The following is a 22,403-nucleotide window of genomic DNA, read 5'->3' as shown; positions in this document are numbered from 1 at the left end:
GAACACAATAGAAAAGGGCACCGAACGGACTCTCAGACAGCTGCAACTCCCCCGTGCACGCAAATTGAAGGGATAGCCGCACCGAACCCACTTCTAACTGCTGCCACAACCCCGCCCGCTTGAACGACGTGTCCACCGAGGGTACATCCTCGAAAGCGCTCGAAGAGGCTGTAAGACAGAGTCGACAAGGTCAACAGTAAATAAATTCTGATTATGTTGCAGAGACACGACATGAGAGGTTTACGTGCGTCCCCAAGAAGTTTTGCAGTAGTTTGAACAAGTATGAATAAACGCATTATGGGAAGTAATTGAAGTTCATAGGTTAACGAATTGGCAAGCTTAAAATAATGCTGAAAACCATAGGATTTTTTTTATTTGTAAGCATCTTAGCTGAATTTTAAACAGGAATCAAGAGAGAGAGAGAGAGAGAAATGGACGGAAAGGCGGGGAGGTTAACCAGGCGATGCCCAGTTGGCTACCCTACACTTGGGGAGGGGAACAAAGGGGAAAAAAGGAAAAAGAGCGACAATGAAATGAGTTTTCCAAGTGTCCAGCGACCACTATGTCAAGGGGACAGAAGGCGCGCACTGAAAACAGAAATCAAGTAGTACAGCAAGAGATAAACCTCGATCGCATGGACGTTTGGAATGAGGGTTAAAAATAATTATGATTTATTTGCAGGATTTCGAGGCCTGAGACTAAATATGACAGACTTCGTTATAGGCGAATTAGGTCGAAGCCTATCTGCGATACACTACATCATAATATTATGCTCAGATCATGATCAAGTGCCATGATTAGAGATAGAACATACATTTAGATATTTGTTTTACTGTCGTTGGAGTGTACGAGGTTTTCATGTTAGTAAAGAAACATGATTACGCTAGCCTCGAGGTGCACCCGGTATCAACGGCGCGGGGTTTGAAAAAGTTTGGGCCGGTGCCGAAGAGGCGTGTCGCACTGTTTTTGATAATGCAGCGCGGTATGCGAAGCATTCCGCGCAGTGCTCGATACGGCACGGGTGCAGGTGATGCGCCACCTTTCGTTCAAACAGGAAGTGTCCTAGAGCGAAAGCACTGTATTGCCAGAACAAAAAACGTTCGACAAAACCGTGTACAGAACATATCCTGAAGAGGCATTTACAATTTGGAAGGTCACCAATAAATACTGTAAACAAAGGCGGATGAAGAACATAACTCTAAAGAAAGCCTATGTCACAACTTTTCGCGTGAGAAGATCCCATGTACTATAGTTATATTTTGTGCACGGTCGAATTAGTCTGCAGGCAGTACATTTATAGCCATCACTCGAATGCCCTCGCACTTAAATCTATAGGAAGAAATGGAGTGGTATATTGCGCCAAATGGGTTAGAGAAACGAAGAAAAACAGAACCAGTCTAGTGGCATTTGTCGATCTATAATCTGATCTTTTAAGCAAGGCATATTTAGGTGAAGTTGACTGATTATTCAGTTAGAAATCAATATGAGCTTGGTGTAAAAAAAAAAGACTTTTTTGGGCAAACTGTCTACGATGAATTAGGTTTCCGACAAGCTTACTGAAGATAGAAACAATTTAAAGAGGCTGCTAATTAAAAATTCATCAAATATTCACTTTCTTAAAAATACATAATGACATTGATCCTCTTAAATTATCTTGGGAAGAGACGTACCTGTTTCAATTGTTGGGTTGAGTAAATAATTGAATTAGTATGTCTGTAACGTCATCGTATATTCGCTTTCATGCAGCTTCGTTGTGTGTTGTGATGGCCTGCTTGTGAAGGCTTCACCATGAAAACCTTGTTTATTTCTTGAGGCGCTGGAAAAAACAAATAACTATCGCGATCATTGACGAAATAAGTCGGAGTTTCTAAAGATGGTGCAAGCGACAACGCGGAACAGCATAAAGTGGATACATTAGCTTTGTCGTCGGAAGTAGAAAAAGCTGATTCTTTACTAAATATATTTGGTATATTTTATATTTGTATATAAAACATATTTGGTGTAGTTCAAAAAACCATTGCTTTGAGGTGTCGGAACCTTAGTACCGCACTCAGGTGAAGAGCAGGTGAAGAGTAGCTCTTCGTAGATGCACTCAAGAGTGTGTTCAGGTTGTTCTGATATTTCTTGCAGCGCTTTGTTATCTCTCTACTTGTAAGCTAATAAGTTATGTCCACGAGAGTAAGTTTTGCTGACTTCTGCGGAGGCTAAGATGTTAAGCACTTATTGATTACACTAGTTAACTCAGTATAAGCAACTGAGAATCGTTTAAAGAAATGACACTAGTGCAATGTGAGTTAGATTTTAAATGGATAACTTCAGGCACGACCGGTCTCGAGCGGAGCGGCACCTGGCTTGCAGGATCCAAAAAATGTTCTAAGCGAAGGAACTATTGGAAAGTAGAAGTAGAAGCAAAGAATTATTGGAAAGTGATCAGCAATGACGTGTAGAGTAGAACATGACGAAGGACTGGACGTGCTAATGAAAGCAACGTTAATAAGTGCTCGTGCGCCATGCTGAGATCAGCGAACGGGGAGGTTAAGCAAACATTGAGGGTTGCATGCTTGGTTTCAGGTACAGTACCGAGATCGGTATGAGGAGGAAAATGTTAAAAATTAATCTTATTCACCAGTAAGAAAAATCTGCCGGTTTTATTATAAATCAGTACCAAGAATATTGCAGAAAACCCTTGCAAAAAAGAGCCATGGAAAAAAGAGGAGGCCGGCAAATGCAGATGAATATTAGTATTTTCCTTATCGATAACAAAGTCCCAGTGGTTGACATCAATCCACACTAACTCGCAGTGAATAGTGTTCACGAAAATGTCTTAGCTCCTTGTGTACTCATTTTCACGCAGAATAAATCAGGCTGATCCACCATGCTGAGGTATAGGGTTATGGCAATATTCCGATATATAGGAAGAAGGATACCGATTTTAATGGCAACAACTATGCCACGCCATTGAGACAAAAAAAAAGTGGGAGACAGGACGGAGGCTTAAGGACAAGAGCACTGAGGAAAAAGGAGAATGGTTGCAGAGACCGCGCGCATAAAATGAACTGCAGGAAGACAGGAAACAATTAAAAGAGCATTATTCTAATTAATGCTAGTATAGGGTATAATGAGCACTAGAAAAAGAATGTAGGGAGAAGTAATCCTACATTGAATAAGAATTAGTTTCTGATCTGAAAAACCGCCTTTCAGTGAGCTAACCCTTTTCCAAGTACTCGCGACGGACACTCAAAACTTTTTTGGATGCTTTTAATTGCTCATTTTCTATTTTTTCAGACTAGATAACTTTATTCGAAAAGGTACGGCTGTCTTTTAACTTGTCATCTTAAATCCACTGATGATCAAGAGGTTGGGCATCTGATCTAGTTACGATGATGATCTAGTTACAAGCGAGAAATTTTACTGAGTAAAAATGTTTTGATCCCTCTTTCTTCCTGTTTTGGATGAAAGAAGGGAAGTGGGACCGTCCACCTCTTCGCTCCAGGAAACACCCACATATCCAAGTTTTTTTTCTCCTTCTCGTTTTTCTAATTTGAACGGTCGAAAAAGTTAACACCTTTGCATGTTTTATAAACTGAAAACCCCCTGGCATCCTGTAGCGGCTTCGTCTGCTGGGAGCTGGTGGGCCTTACACTGGATTATAATAAGCTCTATAACATATATAAACGCTGTTCCGATCGGCAGCATTTCTTTCCAGTGGCCCAGCCTTAGCCTTGAATAGTCCATCACTTTGCTTGAAACTTCATTTGATTGCTTCTCTTTTAATTTTCACCTCAGCAGCTTTACAGTGACCCAACCGCAGTAAAAAAAAAATGAAAATTTCAATTTGAAACAAATGGGTATCCCAAATCAAGGGTCCGATTGGTCGGGTGGCTAAATACACAAATAGAACTAAGTGGCGATTGTAATTTAATCCAACTGTACATTCCAAATGGTTCTCTTATTGGTTTCAGTTGTGCTTTTAGACACCCGAACAGTTGGATCCAACTGGACCAAGCAATCAGACACATTAGAACTTAGGCAGTTATTACGTCCAGAAAATATTCACGCAATGTACAACGCAGTTAAGTTACGCAAAATATACAATGTGATAAATATTTGTAAAACTTAATATATTATTTTTATGCAAAAGGAAAACTGATTTTTAAGGACTGCAGGGAGACGCTGCGTGGTGCCAATCGGCATTTTTACACGGTTATTGAAAACTACACGCTTTTATGGAAATCAAGGTCAAAAGACACGTATACATCAAACAAAAGAACACTATATGCTCAGGCACTAATAACATACATAAGCTCAATGTTTCCGCGCCCACTTATATATCCCATTTATAAGACTCATGCTGGGGCTAGTGGCGCTTGCCCACTGAGCGCAGTCATTTCATTTATTTCGACGGCAGTGATAGCGTAGATGATGAATACAATTTAGCAGGTCAAGCTGCTGACAGCTCTTATTATAAGAACTATATTAGTTCCGCCTTGTCTTTTGAATATGCAAATGCTCATTCAGAGTAACACCAAATAAGCTCACCGGTTTGAACTCAATTCGTCCAATCGGGAGTCCATTTGAACTATCCAGCTGGAGCACCATTCCAGTTGGAATCAGTTCGAAACTCAGTCTGTTCAAATGGAACCAGTTCGAAATCCAGTGAGTTCAATTCTTTTAATTTTACTAAGAAAGTCAAACTGTTTGCCGTTTTCTTTCTCCAGCGAGTGTTTTATTAGCCCCGTGTCCACTGTTCTGAGTTTACCCACTATCTTGTCCTTCGCCATCGTATCTAGAGATTTCTGCATTTCGCTACCCGACTTTAAAAAAGTTCGTCTGCGCAAACTATTGCCCTATTCGAGCTCGAACATCCTTTACAAAGTAGAATATTATGGTCTACGTTATTTGAGAAGCAAGTTAACATCGGCATTTGCCTGGATTTTATGGAATGAAAAACTGCTCTCGACAGCGAGTAGTTTTCGTTGAAGCGAGCCGAGCGGCGTATCTGACAGGCTGCGCCACCTGTCGAACGGCGAGGCAACGAAAGAACCGGCACAGTGTATGAGGGTTTCGGCGTCGTCTGCTTCCGACGGTATGTTTGTTCCGACCAAAACCTAAGTTAGAAGGTTTTGGTTCAGACAAATTTGGTTCTGGCGTCTTGGTTCCACACTACTAACCAAGGGACGCCCCAGCCTCGACGTCCCTATTCGCAACGTTACTAACGTTGCCATCGCATTAAACTTCACTGCAATCTCCTCCTTCATAACGTATGTAGAGACAAATGTTCGTGCCCTCCCATCAACTGCACATCAAAGTTTATGTATTCAGGATTATATATAGATGAATTATTCAGTTGGGAATAATATTTTATGTGTGTATGCGAGGGGCTAAGAAGAGTGGCAGGATATATCTACAAACTACGTGAAAGTGCAAATATGCAATACTATAATAAGGTATGTCAGTCTTTAGGAGAGAGCATTCTTGGATATTGTACAATTATAAACGGAAATTTTTCATTCAGTCGGCTAAGAAAAATCAACAAACTCCTCCACAGAATATGTAAAAGTATAGTATATAGAACAAAAGCAAGATAAAGAAGAAATAATTAAAAAATCTCCTTGTTAAGTTGCTATCAAATGTATGTTCGCGTTGTCTTGACCGCTCGATATTAAAATAACCAATACCAAACTCCTGTCAACAAAGAAAGAACATTAAGAGAAATAGAAAGATAGCATATTCCAAGAATGTACGCCATTTATGGGAATTAGAATTAGAAATTATTATGTGCACATCTTTTTAACAGATTGCCCAAAGAATGCATGCAATTCGGAATGCATGCAAAAAGGGGGAAAATATGTTAAAGAACTGGTGCCTTTTTCTTTCATGAAATGTATTTTATGTAAAGCCCTTAAAATTTTTCTTGCTTTCAATCGAAATGCAAATTATTTACCATTGCCGTATAAGTTCTTTGCACTAGTGAATTTATGTCCTTCCTGTGTTGACTTTTTATACAGAGAAAGTGCCTGTTTCTTGTTCGTCGATTCCTGACGATTGTTTGGTTTTGTTACAGATGCAATCAAATCTTGCTTCACACTCGCCTTGAGACTTATTCTGATTATTTCTTTCCATAATACATGTTTGCCTGGTACGTGCCCGCTGACCTGCTTACCCACACACGAGCACTGTATGCTTAGGTGCGGAAGAAATTGTGTACATGAAAATACAAAGGCAATAAAAATGATGCGTAGCAGAGGCTTGGAAGCTTGAGTTATCTTAATTCATAGGAAAGGAGACGTCAATGACTAGAAAAGTTACAGACCGATCAACTTACTCTCCGTTGCCTATAAGGTATTTACCAAAGTAATCGCAAATAGAAATAGGACAACCTTAGACTTCAATCAACCAAACGATCAGGCAGGCTTTCGTAAAGGATACTTGACTGTAGACCATATTCACACTATCAATCAGGTGAAAGGAAAAGCGCACAATATGACCAACCCCTGTATATAGCGTTCATTGATTACGAGAAAGCATTTGACTCAGTGGAAACCTCGGCAGTCATGCAGGCATTGCGGAATCAGGGTGTAGAAGAACCTTATGTGAAAATACTGGAAGATATAACTACTGCACAGCTACCATAGTCCTTCATAAAGTGAGCAAGAAAATTCCAATAAGGAAGGGTGTCAGGCAGGGATACATGATCTCACCGATGTATTCACTGCCTGTTTACAGGAGGTGTTCTGATTCCTGGATTAGGAACAGTTGAGAATAAGAGTTAATGGTGAATGCCTAAAGGAGAATACCTAAGAAAGAAACGTGGAGGCTTACGACAAGGGTTCAGCTTAAGTCAAGGACAACACGGCGAGCTATGGAAAGCGGGCAGAGCGGGTAAGGGAACAAGCTCGGGTTAATTACATTCCAGTCGAAATAAAGCGAGAGAAATGGGCTGGGGCAGGGTATGTAATGCGAAGGCAAGATAACCGCTGGTCCTTAAGGTTAACGGAGCGGACTCGAAGAGAAGGAAAGCGTACCAAGAAGCGGCAGAAAGTTAGGTGGGTGAATGAGATTAAGAACTTGCGGGGATACGGTGGCCGTAGCAGACAAAGGACAGGGTTAATTGAAAAGACATGAAAGAGGCCTTTGCCTTGCAGTGGTCGTAGTCAGGCTGATGATGACGATGAATAGAGGTTATTATTATTATTCTCGCTCGCTTTATATAACGTCATATCACCACTCTCATTACACACACAATACGTGGCAGACCGAACACGAAAACGTTACCCTTTCCTGCAGGGACAGAACAGAAAGCTCTCGAATTGGTCGGAACCAAAACCTACTGATCTAGGCCTTGGTTGGAACAAACTGGAACAGACGCACCTCAAGGAGCAGACGACGCCGAAAACAAAATGGAAAAGCAAGCTACAAGTTGTCATTTATTCTTGTGTGCAATGCTACCACTGTAACATTGTCTCGGGTATTTTTTAAATAAGAGAACCGATTGCTATTCCTTGTGTTATTAATTTCAACGAGCAGACGAAACGCATCTTCGAAGCAACCGCGCAACTGGGCCATCCATTGATCCGGGCCGTCGGTTGTCTCGACGTTCGGCAGGTGGCGCAGCCTGTCAGATGAGCACATCGGAGAGGAGGCGCTGGCTAACCCATGGATGGGCTAACCTCTTTAAAAACTGTACTGGCAACCGAGAGAAGTTTTGCATTGATTCCTGGAATGTAACAAGGAAAGAACTATGGTACTGGAATATCCAGCAAAATTTTCGACGTTTATGCACTTTTCAAACAGCTTACACGATATGTTATCTTCCGAGCGATGTTTCTTCTCAGTTTTGCACGGAGTAACTTTTTAAAAGTTCGACAGCTAAATCTTTCTATATTTTTTACGCGGACCCAAGGCCATGCTATGGGCACACCACGTCTACCTTATCTGCACTTCGTCTAGCTCCACTACTCTGAACCAAAGTTTACACTAGGACATTACATATTTACATGCAAGATTCTCCTCCTACATATAGTACACCTCTCCCTTATGTAGCGATATTGTAGCTTCGGTAGTCATCGCGTTTCGTACACTAACCTCAACTGATATTACTAGATGTGAACTGCTGCCTCCTGAGCCTTCGAGAGAAATTATTTTAAGCTAAGAGTGCATAAGTATATGCCCTTCACTACTCCCGCCCTACCTTCCTTAATACGACGCTGGCTTACAGCACCCTCTGTAATTGACACAACAAAGTATCTCACAAACGTCGAAACATGTGCCGCCATCTGAACGGAGAGGAGCGAAACTCTGCTCAGTGATCAGTGCAACTGGTCACAAGCATAAAGTAGTCGCGCCGGTCGCTCTGCGCTAGTGACAGCAAAGGATTTACCATGCACTTTAGACTTCTCATTCGTCATTTAAGCTCTCAACTTGCACCATAGATGCGCTAAAGGAAGCACATCAAAACAGGCGCAGTGGAAAGCGCCTTGAAAAGTGCTGCCATCTATTCTCCAACGAGAAAACAGGCGCATTTCCATACGCGCGACTTTTAAAAAATGCCTGTTGCTTTCAGCTGACGTCGCCGTCATTTGTCCCGACTCTTCCACTACCTCATTCAGCATAACTGACAAAAGTCGCTTGAGAGAAATGCTTCGTACACGTTGCTTTAATGTAACAATTTTTAAACGGTCTTGAGTGTAACTTGTTCCCTGCAGGTTTAAAATGAATATTACAAGCGCAATGAACAGATGGGATGACAACACGACGTGAGTACCAACGTATGATAACTACTACTTTGAGATGCCTCACTGTTCATATCTCAATATTGAGTCTGAACAGAGCGATGCTCCCTAAGAAGCTTCTCTCGCTCTGCTAGCCTGATGCGTCATCACCTTTTAAGTCGTCCTCTCCGCGGGTGTTGCAAGTCAGAGCATCTCAATGATCACAAGCTGCCTCAACGCACCGGAGCTTCTATTTCAATTCTACCCTGTAATCCATTAGTACTAGACGGTACCGGGGCTGTTATAAACCAGCCACATTTTTTCTCACACAGCTTTAAATTTGGTCTGAATAGCTACAATGTGTGCGGCGGCCCAAGGCCTGCCCCATACGAATAGCTGAGGCTGACTGCCTGGAACACGGACCAAGTTAAGAGATTTATCAGACTACACGCTGGTATTTATATGCTCGGGTGACGTCAGGGTTCCAAGGCTTAGACAAAAATACAGAGAAGACACAACTACATACCAACCGAAACTGAAGCATGACATATACTCTTTTCCTTGCGGAAAAATGACCGAGTATGTTTACAACATTTGATTCAGAGCGAAAGCACGGTTTTTCTTTTTTTAGAGCGCAGCTCTTATGCGCCTGTTAGTGGGTTGGGCCCAGAATGGTGTGCGCCGTGCGTGCCGCCGTCCATCACCACTGCATGCGCTGAAGTAGGGTGGATAGGGAAAGGGAGGCCTGCCTGCGGCGACAAGCAAGCGCACCCACGCGCTGCCTCCTCGCAGTCGCGCCACGCTCCGCTCCGTTGCAGGGCGGTGTATAAGTGATGCCCGCGCTAGAATATCCGCGTCGGCCACACCACTTACAGTGTTGCCTTCCCAGCGTAAACCGCCTGCTTATGAAAGAAGCATTGGTGCAGCAGACTGAACCATCCATCCATTTCTCCGACCACAACAACCACCTTCATGACAATCAAAGATTGGGAGAGGAGTGTTACTTGAAGGAAGAGAGTGTGTAGAAAATTGAGCCGGCGCAAAATCGGTGCTGATTGTAGCTGAAATAGGTGAAGGAGGAGAAGCATTGGCTGAAATAGCGAAGCTTAATGGGGAATAGAAAAAAAACCAATGACAGGTTGAGCGGCAGCCACAGAAGCGATTGCCGTGCCTTCGCGAAGAATGGGCTCCGACGTTGTGTTGAAGGCAGTGAGAAGTGAAGACCCATTGGTGAAATGAAAAAGTGACACGACGAGAAAAATACCCCTTGAGCGAAGACAGGTGCTTGGTGTGACGAAAACGACCCCAGCATTGACGTTGGCAGAAGTAACTGAGACGACGTTTTCGCAGCCAGGATAAAGTACATGGTCGGTTGTGGTAACCAAGTGATGAGAAGGCAGGACAGGAGCGGCAGAAAGGTCGGGTTCAGTAGCTTGCAGAGTAGTAGGACAACATGTAATTACAGCCCTCCAAGCCTTACATTCGGCCTTCCGTCATGAATCCCGTGAACAACTGGTCGCGGAAATCCGAGAGCTACACCACACCGCGCCATCCCTAAAGGGCACGATATTGTCTACCAATTGTTGCCAGGACACAGCGGCATTGCAGGCAACCATCGCGTGGACGAGGCCGCGCGAACTGCTCACCACGAGGGCGATTTTGTGTCCATTCCCTCCTCGAGAGCCGACGCAGCGGGTAGGCTTCGAACACTGGCGCGGGAGATCACGCTTGCCTTGTGGACTTCCGGCCAGTTTTCGAACCCGCGTCTATTATCCCTCGATCCTGACCTGAAGCTAAGGCTTCCATCCGGCCTACCACGACGTGAAGCAACTGTGCTGTGTCGCATTCACAAACCACTACTCTACTGTGATCGGCATGGCTGATAACCGTGAGGAAGCGGAACTCGTCATACATTTCAACTCGCCGTGACCACATCAAAAAGGTACATATTCCACACGCAAATACGCTTGCATATTCATACTCGTTTATTCCTCCGACAAGCAATGACTGGAATAACCTACCAGCATCACTAACAAGCATATCTGAAATTGAGAACTTTAAATCGGCATTGCAAAGCTTGTTTTCATATCTGGTGCTCATATCATCATCATGACTTTCATAGATGGCGTTCATATTGCCATTACGGCTGTTTGTTTATTAGGAACTGCATTCCTTGTTTATTATTTGTTTTCTTTGTCATATTTTTCTGTATTTATAACCACCGTTACCGATTTCGTAATTTACTCTGTACCTTTGTTCTTTTTCATTCTTTTTGTATGCTTACTTTTGTTTTTGTACTGGTTTTATAGAGATTGTGTATATTTTTTACTAATAACTTTTTTGTGTACAATGTGTATGCCTCTGCATCCGCCCCTCCCCTCTATAATGTACATTTGTACCCTGAGGGTATAATAAATAAATAAATAAGTTAATAAACCACTGAGCCACCACGATTGGTCTGTATGCTCTTCCTGCTTCAATTCTTTCGGCATGAAATTCAGGTGGAGCACTTGTCGCCTTACGCGAGGCAAGGCGAAAGCCTTTCTGCCATCCTGCTGAGCTCTCTGGAACGCTTCTGGTTCTTCGTTTTGCGCATTTGTTTGGTGTTATGCTCGCTATGACCGATTTCAAGATACGACTTACTACACCTTCGTTATATCCGGTGTGTTCGTTATAACCGATTTCGAGTAAAGACATACTACAGCTTGGTTGCCAACGTATACAGCGCAAGAAGACAAATCGTTTGACGCCACTTTGAATGTCGTATGTCAATTAGTTTGGCCGTAATGGACGCTTGAAGTTTCAAGAAGTCATGGTTTGGGGAACCAATGGTTGTCGGTGCGAATCCTCGTGATAAGCTACGCTTTGCTTAGGCGAGTAATCTTAATCGAAAAAAAAAAACCAGTCACACAAGACGACGGACAAGAAGAGTGTACACACCCTTACACTCTTCTTGTCCGTCGTCTTGTGTGAATGGTTTTCTTTTCCGTTTACAATGTACCAACTGGCCCGCATTTCAACCCTTCTGAGTAATCTTATGCTCCGTAGGGCCGTAACGCGCTCAATCGTTTGATACCACTCCGAACATTCTACGCCAATTAGGTGGTCCACAAACTGTGTACCAATAGACCCTTTAGAAAATTCAGCGCCATCTGGTGTGTGGTGCGCAAACCGCGGTGCCTCCGCCATTACTTGGGCATACGCCTGCCGGTATGCGCTCGGGCCAGATTGAAAAGTACGGCGCCCGGCGAAGCCACAACAAGCGCAATTTTCTTGTTTCTGTGTCCTAGCCATGTTCCTTGACATTGGCTCTCTGCTCCAAGCTATAGTCGCGATGCCGGCATGCTGCTGTGTGCCTTTCTGCAGCCAGCGCGGCGAAGAGACGCGCACGGAAACAAGCTGTTTCCAGAGCACGGAGCGCATGGAGTAGCTGCATGCTTCTTTCTTCTCGTCCGTGACCTGTTTGTTTTCACATTAAAATAAATCATGGAAGTATTGAAAGAGCAGTGAAAAGTTCCTTCTACCGTGTAGCCGCTCCGCTGTATAGTGAGCACAAAAATAAAGGTGCCACCTTCGGCGCACTCGAGGACATGCATTCCGATGCTGGCGACTATTTCGGCGCGTCACAAAATCAAAACGTAGCTCAAACGCGCTTGTTTTGGATTTTCAAGCATCCACGTCCATTCATAGAGAGTTCCGTGTGCTCGAAAAAGAGCGCGACGATGCGGCACGGCGAGGAGCGCCGTCGTTCTCTCCGTTGCGAACATGCAGCAAACGACGGTGACATAGGCGGAGTGCAGCAGCAGCAGCTGTGTGTTTTCGTTCGGTCAGTGCCTGTGCACTCTGGCTAAAGCAGGAGACGCATGTCCGGCAACACGTCCGGCGAGCCGCTCCGATCACCGCTTCCGAACTGCCACACCGCAGCAAGCAGGACACACGGAGCGGCAAGCAACCGGTGTCGCACTTCGCCGCAGCGCAGCAGTGCCCGAGCGCTGCTTGGCTTGGTGTACAAATATTGCAAGAAAACACGACGTCGCCTTGTTATCAGAAAGACTGCCAGCTATACTCGAGCGGCGACAAAGCATGCCTGCTGATGTTGCGAGCTTTCGGCAACAGCACCGCGCTCGCGGGCGCTCCGGGCGACGAGCTCTGCGGCTGCCTGTCTGCCGTAGTCGTCGCTAGGCCTATAGCCTGCTTCGCATCGAAGCGGCAGGGGCCGGCGCTTCGGAAGTCGCCTGCGCTATAATTGAAAGCCTATTCTTCACTCCGCTTTGCTGTCGACAGCATCACCTCACAACAAAATAAGAGTATGGTCAATTTCTACGGCACCTTCAGCAGCGGAGCTAGCGGGCGCCAGTCGAGCCGGACCCCAGCGTCGGGCCAGCGGCAGCTGCGAGGCGGTTCTCGCAACAAATTCGCACGTACTACAGTTGCCACTTTTACCAGCAACTCGGTATTGACCAATGACCCAGAAAAATGATATATTTTCTCATTTCCCTATCCCAGGGTTTATTATTTACGTCGAGAACACTCATTAGCTCGTTTTTATGACGCCGGCAGACGGGATCCAGGCTGACCGGCCGGCAGGCTCGGCTAACTTCTCGTTCGCACAAGAAAATACAAAACAGCCATGCTACCAGAAAGTATGCTTCCTAGATTCTAGCAACGACAGCATGCCTGTGCTATAGTGGAGCTTTCGGCAACGACACCGCCTGCGGCAACGCCGGGCGACGAACTGCTCGCTGGTCACCGACTGCCCTAGTCGTCGCTAGGCCTAGATGGTGAACAGCTACAACGCAACTGATTTCGCACCGACGGCTAGCGCACCGGCACTGCTGATCGAGCGCCCATATCCGGATCCACACGCATTTCGCCCTGCAGAGCGCCTGCTCGTAGTCGAGTCCGGTCCAAGTGTTGTTAGCCCTCCTTTATCGACAGTAGATTCGACCTGCAGGGTGACACGGCAACGCGCACTGTCGACGGATCGCAGTAATACCGGCTTGTAGCTTCGCTGAGAGGCGCGGCCGGACAATAGGAGTCCGAAAGCCTTTCCGAAAATCCGCTCGGGATGACAGTCAGGTCCCTCGACCACTGCAAATTTTCCGCCATCGCTTTCACAAACGCAACCAGACATGCCACAAGGTGGAAACTAGAGCAAAGGCTATGCAGAGCGCGTCTTCCAGCCAAAGGTGCCCAAAGTATGGCGCACGGCGCCGACGGAAGTTGCTGATGATGATGCCTGCCGAGTTGCCAGACTGAATTTTCTAAAGGGTCTATGGTATCACTTGAACTCCTCACACATTGGAGTATATAGTATAGGGGAAGGCAAGTATACTACCACACACGGGGTGTCGCGCTGTTTAACTAGGTTTGACAGCTCACGTGACTTCGCATGTCTTCGATTTGTGACGTCACATATTTGATCGACAAGTACGCGTGGACGGACACGCTGGCCATTCATGAGCCTCAAAGATTTCTCCTTAAAATGTAGAGACACGCTTCCTGGCTGGTGCATTTGTTGTGTTGTTTTGGCTTTCATGCCGCACAAGCGGCTAAGCGCCGAACACATCGTCAGAAAAGCCTTTGTTGTGGGAAAGTTCTAAAGGTTCTAAGGCTTTTTTTTTTTAAAACATTCCATCTGCCCTAGAAATACACTGGATCGCCGATGCCATCACACACTATGCCACCCTACCACCCTACCCCCCGTCCCCGCATAAGTTGTCTCAGACTCGCAGGCAGCTCTGCGTGCCTTCCACGAAAGAGCCCTCCCCTTCCCTACCCTTTCGGCCTTAGATGCCGCCCTCACAGCCTTGAGCCCACGATCGGTGACCCTTCGGTGGATCCCTGGTCACATGGGCATTCCCGGCAATGAGCTGGCTCACCAGTTTGGCTGCGAAACTACACACCGGACGCCGGGGATCTCATGGACGAGCCCACCGACGGATCAAGCGATCAGGGCTTACAAACGCACTGTCGACGAATACTACACGCAGCAAAAATTCGACTTAGCAGATTTACCACCGCCACACCCATCCTTATCGATCCGTGAAGCTCGCATTCTTCGCCGAATACAGTTCAATCTCCTACATACACCAGCCAAACTTTATCTATACCGGTACACTTGCACATCTCAGTGCCCAAGCTGTCCACACACATATGCAGATATAGAACACTTCCTTACACTGTGCCACGCAGCCTTCCAGTCCCCCGCCTATCCTTCCCCCCCCCCCCCCCCCCCACCGTGGCCCATCTGGCTCGCCCCCCTGGATCTGCAGCTGCAATGTGCCCTCGTCGCATTGGCCCAGGACCTATTGAATGCCTCATAGAGAGGATGTTCTAATAAAAGTGTCACACCACCACCACCACCACCATAACTACCACGCGGCAACGATGGGGCTTGAATGCTCCCCCAGAAAGTCAGCACTCCTCATAATACGCCCGCGGTGCGTCCCTACCGCCCCCATCACGGTTTACCTGCATGACTCTCCCATACCGCGAACACCTACCCTCCGCATTCTTAGCCTGCATTTAAAGAACAAGGGGAAAAGCAACCTTACCCTGAAAGCATTAAAACAGTCCACTTACTCCGTCATCTATCTTCTTATAAGGGTTTCACATTTACTAGCCGGTCTAAACGAAGCAGACAACCTAAAGGTGCTGCATGCCTTTGTGCTTAGTCGCATTCTTTACACCACTCGTTACCTGAACCTCTCCTGTGCAGATAAAGATAAGATCAGTGCTCTAATACACATGGCTACAAAGCAGCGCTCAACCTACCGAAGAGCACTAGCACGGACAGGCTCTTAAAATTACGAATACACAACATTATACAAGAACTTATAGATGCACATCGCCACACACAGTATCTTCGTCTGGCTGGCACGGAAACAGGACGATATATACTGGATTCTCTGGGAATTCGCATACCCGCACACGCTACATACTTATTCTCTTCCTTCGCGCCATGCACGCCGCGCTTGTCCTCCAACCCCTTCCTAAGAATGTCCACCCTGAATACCACCAATCCCGCCGAGTCGCGCGAGACAAAACTCTGTATAAAGAATATGGCACTTCAGAGGATGTCCGCTGGGTGGACGCCGCGTGTGGTACAGACCATTCAGTGGCTGTGGCTTACCATCCAGCAGCCCCCCCCCCCCCCCCCCTCCCCACTCACCCACTTCATAGACCCCCCTGTACCTCGGAAGAAGCAGAGGAAGCAGCTATAGCAATAGCCATCGCCCAAACCGATGCGGCTTATATAGTTAGCGATTCCAAAACAGCAATTGTTGACTTCGCCCGCGGTTGCGTCCATCCCCCCGCGTGGCCGATATTGAGAATGGGCACCCTAAATTCCGATAGGCGTATGGAGCTCGTGTGGGTGCCGGCTCACTCTGGCAATCCCGGAAAGGTGGCCGCCGATAACATAACCCGAGGACTTATTTCCCGGGGACCCCAGCCGGGATTTCTCGAGGAAGCGGGCACACACGTTCTCAGAACTCACAACAAACACGTCTTGCCCGTCGACTCTGACCCCCTCCTGATCCCCGCCTATTCCACTCACAACAAATCCTCTGGAGGCGACTCCAGACCCGAACTCTTCATAACTCTAAGCTACTATCCTACTTCCACCCCGTTTCCCCAGAGGGCACTCTCTGCGGAGAATCGCACGCCACCGTATAGAGCACATCCTCTTCGGCTGCCCCGCCGATCCTACCCCGCAGGGACAGCCCGCCATCGATACATGGGAGGAATGGGGGGCCCTCCTGGCGTCGCAGGACCCGGACACGCAAATTGGGTGTGTGAAACGGGGTGCCAGTGCCATTTCCCTACGTGGCCTGGGAACATGCGCGTAATGTGAGGGCTGTGCGGTGGCCCTGAGACCTTGAACGGTCCAAACTCGCTTGCTTAAGTTAATAAAGTTTTCCATCCATCCAGCCATCCCGCACATGCGCGTAATGTGAGGGCTTTGCGGTGGCCCTGAGACCTTGAACGGTCCAAACTCGCTTGCTTAATAAAGTTTTCCATCCACCCGACCATCCCGCATAAGTGGTAAGAAATTCAATGTCCCCACCCACCCTGCCACCTTGGCAGGTGGCAGGTGGCAAAGGGTTAATGGCTGATCGCGAGAGTTCGCTCACCATTGTCAGCACTAACGCATACAGCCCACATCTATCACCTAACGTACCTATAAGCGCGATTCAGGCGGTCATTGACCCAGGGAGCCAGTTATGTGCGATTCCTTTGGAGTGTAAAACGTTGACAACGCCAGCGCCAACGAACACAATGAACACCGACGGCCTATGGCATCAGCGCCGCGTTTCTGGCACATTGTTTTCAATGCCAACGCATGCAGCGCACATCTGTCACTACCGCCACATAGCTTAAAGCGCGACTGAGTGTCCACTGTTCCAAAAGGGCAGTTATGCTTCTTCCCTCTGCTTTCCAAGCTCCCGCTACACTGGTTTCGCAGCTTAAAGCGCGTCAAATGTGTCCACTCCTGGACAATGGCGACGGCGCGAAACGCAGAAAGACGCGCCAAAGAGCTGCGCTTTAAAACGGTGCACACGCACTCAGTGTACCCGCCGCGATGGCTCGGTGGTTAGGCGCTCGTCTACCGAGCCGGAGCACATGGGTTCGAGCCGCAGCACATGGGTTCGAACCCGACCGCGTCGGCCGCGTTTCAATGGAGGCGGAACGCAAAAGGCGCCCGTGTGCTGTGCGATGTCAGTGCACGTTAAATGGCCAGGTGCTCGAAAATATTGGGGAGACGACCACTACGGCACCTCTTTCTCTTTTTCTTTTTATTGCGAAAGCAATACTACGCCAGGTCTAACCGCTCATCGCGTGGTCCGTGGACCCCCCTGCACCTCGAGGAGCCGCCACCGCGCCTAACAGATGGTGTGACGTCAGCCTCTCTGTTGCTATGCCGACGCGTGACGTCACTTGCTCTCCGCCGCCGCGCGCTCTCCATCACGTTGCTGACAGTCTCCCTCTCTCTCCCTCTCTAATGCCCAGTAGCGACTGCGCATAGCCATCTGCGTGGTTTGTGGTGTATATAAAATTGGCATTGGCTTAGCTCTGCTATGCCGGCGTATCTGTCCTCGCTTCGACGTGCGCGGCTTCGACCGCTTATCTGTTTTTCAGCAGCGTCCGATCCGGCGGACGCAGCTGTTGCTGCGACGCGCGTCTTTCCTTTCCTTTATCTCTTTCCTCTGATCTCTTAACTCTCCTCTATCTGCACGTGGCAGCGGTGGTGGCTTGGCTCGAGCCAGTAGGCAGGCCCGTGCAATTTCCTTTTAAGGCGAAAGCCTTTAATGCCTCATACTGTCGTTAGGAGACGCGTCGGCAGGAGTGTCGACAGACGCGTCGGCAGGAATGTCGACAGATGCGTCGGCAGATTTGTCCGCCTTTCGGCGTCACTGCTTAAAAAGAAACTGCGCCGAGGGTGGGAATCGAACCAGGGGGTTTGGCATTTGAAGAGGAGACGCTACCACTCCGCCACGAAGGCTCAAGGTTCCAGCATGAATAAAGGCGCATCTAGTGAATGAATAGGTTTCATAAATAAACTAAAAGGAATAAAGTCAAGGAAAGGAAAATAAAAAGAAAATAAGCAAAAATAAAAACAAAATAATATAGGATACGAAAATAAAAACTATAAAACAAGAAAATGATCAAAAATAAAAATATGAAAAATAAAAAAGTAAATAAAAACAGTGCGCCAGGAAACGCTTTCGCCTTGCAGCTCTTTAAGAGGCAAAGTTCCCCCTGAATTTTCATCCTTCTCTCAGTCACAACAACGACTGCTATGCCAGGATATACATAGCGTGAGTTGAGGGCGAGGCGTCCACATCTCGGTGGACACCTGAACCAGAGGGAAGGCGCATGACTGCCCTCTTGGAACGGTGGACACCTCAACCATGCTTTAAGCTAAGTGGTGGTAGTGACAGGTGTGCGCTGCATGCATTGGCATTGACAACGTTGTGACAGAAACGCGGCGCTGAAGCCACAGGCCGTCGGCGTTCTTTGTGTTCACTGGCGTTGGCGTTGACCACGTTTTACACTCCGACCATTTTAAGGAAAAGTGGTGCGCATAATGACTCACTGGGTCAGTGGACGCCTGAATCGTGCTTATAGGTACGCGGAGTGATGACACAGGATGTGAGCGGCAGGCATTACAAGGTTGTGCCAGAAACGCGGCGCTGAAGCCATAGGCCATCGGCGTTCATTGTGTTCATCGGCGTTAGCGTTGTCAACGTTTTACACTCCGATCATTTTAAGGAAAGGAATGCGAGCGAGCGCGGCGAGGCACGCCAGCTGAGCGTAGTGACGTCACTTGCTCCTCGCGCATGCGCAGTATGGTCGTGCAAGAGCAAGCGAAATGGCGAGACTGTGGGCAATGTAGCTCGCGCAACAATATATGGCTACAAGCAGATGTTGCTTTCGCAATCCTCCAGGTTTAACCAGAGCTAAACCACAGCCAATTTTTTTCATTCCTTCCCTTGCGGCGCGGTTCAGGTGTCCACCGAGATGTGCGAGACAGACTGCGCCATTTACTTCCCTCAAAAACAAAATTACTCTCACTACGGCCTTCGAACGCTTGACGATTGCTGCGTCCCTTCTCAGCGTCCCAATTGTTTACGCGGCCGGCGCGTTAAGGACGCGTGGGGAACGCTTGACGATCGCTGCGTCCCTTCTCAGTGTCCATCACTTGTCTACGCGGCCGGCGCCATTTGGACTCTCGGTGAAGGCCTAAATGCGCGACTGTGCGCCAATCTCGCGAAAAATTCCTACGATCACAGACCTAGCTGACATTTTGTGCATCGCCACGTGATCTGCCTCTGTCCTCTTGTAACCTGAAAGAACCAATAACAAGTTTCTGCCTCTTTCTCTCGCAGTTAGCCCTGCGCGAAAGTTGTCAAGCTCCTAAAACTGTAAAGATGCTAAAGAACGCAGTGCTATTCCTGGAAAAGAAAGTTTACGAGAGCTGCCTTTGTAATTTCTGTATGAAGCTTAGTTTTGTTTACTGCATGCAAGAAGACGTCGCCAGTAGAGAGAAAACCCACGACCTCGGTCATGTATTCTGTAGTGCATATGAACAAAGCCACGTTCCCTTCATGAATATCACGAATATATACGGAAGACCTAGCCCTGAGAGTGACCAAGAAAACAGTGCGAGTCCTGACTGGTCTATGCATTTTATTACGTCACACAAAATGCACACACTGCACGGTGTCCGAAAAAATCAACAAATTCATTGCTGCTTATCAATCGCGAAGCACGTCCTTGCGGGGTCGAACAAAAGTGTCAGAAAACAACGCTATAAGCTTGAACACCAAAGCGACAGACAGAGTAAGGCCTTCGTCCCAAGCCTCAGAAAAGAACAAAAATGATTGCGCCACCGCAACTGTGTTTGGTGGCACACTTCACTCGGCAGCACCGCCGGCCTCGCGCTGCGTGGCCACCCAAGCGCCGAAGGTAGCCTTGCAGTGAGAGATGACGCACTCACGGCTGCAATACTCGCCGTCCCATTCGGACGACTGGACGGCTAAAGAGGTGCAGCCGCTGCGGATGCACCGGTGGGGGCAAGCTCCTCCAGTGTCACGTTCAGGCTGGTTCGTCATTCCCCCACCACTTCTGGTTCCTGAGCAGTGCGCGGAGGTTTGGCGCGCCACTGAAGCCTCACCGGCGCGCGATGATGCTTCGTCTCGAACGCGTGACATCGAAACCAACGGGGTGGGAACGTGTACCGTCGCGGCGCTGTCCCGATTCGACTGGTGGCGAATCAATGAATAGCTTGAGGCCTCGATGTCATGCCGCTGAAGCTGGGAGTAGACACGGTCTCTGGATGTTCCTGACCATTCGTTTTGCTCTTGCACGTATGTGCCACTCGTGTCTGAGGTAGGAGAGTAGAAGGGCGGGACAATCAGGCCAGTCCTATTACAGCCAGCGCCTGTGGCCGCGAGCGCCTTGTGGGCGGCACTGCGCTGGCGCGTTACTTGTTCGGATGGGCTCTGCTCTAAACATGGCTGCTGCATAAAGTAAGACGCTTCGTCATGCGAATCTTTAGATCCAAACTCCATTGTCGGAACCTCACTAGAACAATCCAGACAGGATGGCCAGGCTAATTGCTCGCCGGAGTTAAGCGAGTCGACGGGTGTAGTACCTCCCTGTCCGAGATTGTTCGTCGTGTGCTCACCAACGAAGACTGAGCTCGATGGATATACCGACTGTTGATCGTGTGGCAGAGAGCCTCCGGACGCGCCTTGTTGGTCAGTCTGGTACGTGAAAGCCCAGCCGCCAGACCACGGGCCTGGTTGATTATCGGAAGCGATTGCATATAGCTCACCGGGCCGGTCTGTTGGAGGTCCATCTGCGACGTCGTGGTCACCGAAGTCAAACCTGGACATGTGGGCCTGCTCAGAGTTCAGAGCACCTCCAAACGCGTCTCGTCCTCCGTACTGTCTCGTAGCGCCGTTTCCACCCGAGTTGTAGTTGTAGTATGGCTGTTGATGGGATTGCTGCGCATCGTCGAGTGCGGTTTGCAGCCCAGGCGGGTCCATCAAAGTGGCGTCCCCAAAGCCGAAGCTAAACACGAAGGATGGCACCACTAACGGCTGGTCTGGTGCGCAATGGGAAGAGGCGGCTTGGGTGAAGGGTGCCGAAACGCACTCCTGCGCTGCGGAACACTGCTCACTTGACTGTTCCAACATCACGGAAGGTCCATGGCCTGCGACAGCGTGGCGGTTGATTTCAGCGTTTGTATGTAGGCACGCTGCGTCGATTGCGCTGCCAGAGGATGCAGTTATTAATCCGAGCACGCCATCGTTGCACGGCATTGCGGGTGGGTAGTTCGTCTGACGAGCACGAAACGTGGCCGACCGTGACAACTGTGGCCGAGCCAAGGAGTGGCGTGGCCGCATCAAGGCGTCATATAGCGCCACCTGTGATCACGTGGTGAGGTGAGCGCCACCACTTTGCAAAAAGAAAAAAAGAATGCAAATAATACCGAAAAAATAAAAAAAAAAACCGGTTCATGCAAGCGCTTTTATATGCGCATAGAAATAAGAAACTTGGGAGACATTTAAGATCTGCCTTTAAGTATATGACGCGACATCATTAATAAGTCCCATCAGCGGATCCTATTGCCCACGTACACACGGACATGGTTCCTTCTTTCACAATCACAAACATTACGCGAAAGACTACACGAAATACATATCAATGCGACAGTATAGCGCCTCCGTGCGACTATTACTTGTGCCGGTGTTTTCCACAGCACGCGTCGGCTCTGCTTCTGACGCCATGTCAAAGGATATAGGAGGCCCCCTACTCCCCACCCCTGGCGCGCAGGCTAAAGGGGTGGGGGCCGGGGATTCCGCGACTAAAGACAGGCGAAGGTACAGTGTTTCTTCGCGGCTTCAGTCGCTAGGCGGATGAAGTTGCTGACCGGTGAGCTGGACACGTCCGCCCACAGCCGAGCCCAGCGGCCCAGGTGCCGACTGCCGCTCTCGTTACGGAGTCTTCTACATGGATGCTGCTGGCCCACACCACGGGGCATGGTATACAGCCGCAGTAATCCATAAAAACACGTACATCCAGGGACTCACTTTCCGATGCAGACCCAGACTACCGGATTATCACCGACTCCCGGGGAACCTTCCGGAATCTAGAACACTTAAAGACACATCTCTC

The 22,403-nt window shown here is 48.1% G+C and overlaps 1 protein-coding gene across 2 annotated transcripts in view; it reads right to left on the bottom strand.

Annotated features, from left to right (window-relative positions):
* Window positions 1-21,633, bottom strand: part of LOC149359705 (uncharacterized) — a 273,512-nt gene extending 251,879 nt beyond the window's left edge. The window contains exons 1-2 of one of the 2 annotated variants that reach the window (XM_089571841.1): window positions 21,058-21,632; window positions 19,891-20,604 (exon numbers count right to left, since the gene is read on the bottom strand). In XM_089571841.1, the coding sequence (XP_089427967.1) occupies window positions 20,135-20,604; window positions 21,058-21,631 (1,044 nt within the window). In that variant the 5' untranslated portion in view covers window position 21,632 and the 3' untranslated portion in view covers window positions 19,891-20,134. Of the gene's footprint in view, window positions 1-19,890; window positions 20,605-21,057 lie in introns of those variants that run through there. The other variant, XM_089571842.1, reaches the window with a different exon arrangement.
* Between the last annotated feature and the right edge of the window lie 770 nt (window positions 21,634-22,403).

This window comes from Amblyomma mixtum, chromosome 2 (genome assembly GCF_055824585.1).
Source record: "Amblyomma mixtum isolate Tamu chromosome 2, ASM5582458v1, whole genome shotgun sequence".
Lineage (NCBI taxonomy): Eukaryota > Metazoa > Arthropoda > Arachnida > Ixodida > Ixodidae > Amblyomma > Amblyomma mixtum.
The sequence above is the reverse complement of the archived record's forward strand: the minus strand, read 5'-3'. Positions and strand labels throughout refer to the sequence as shown.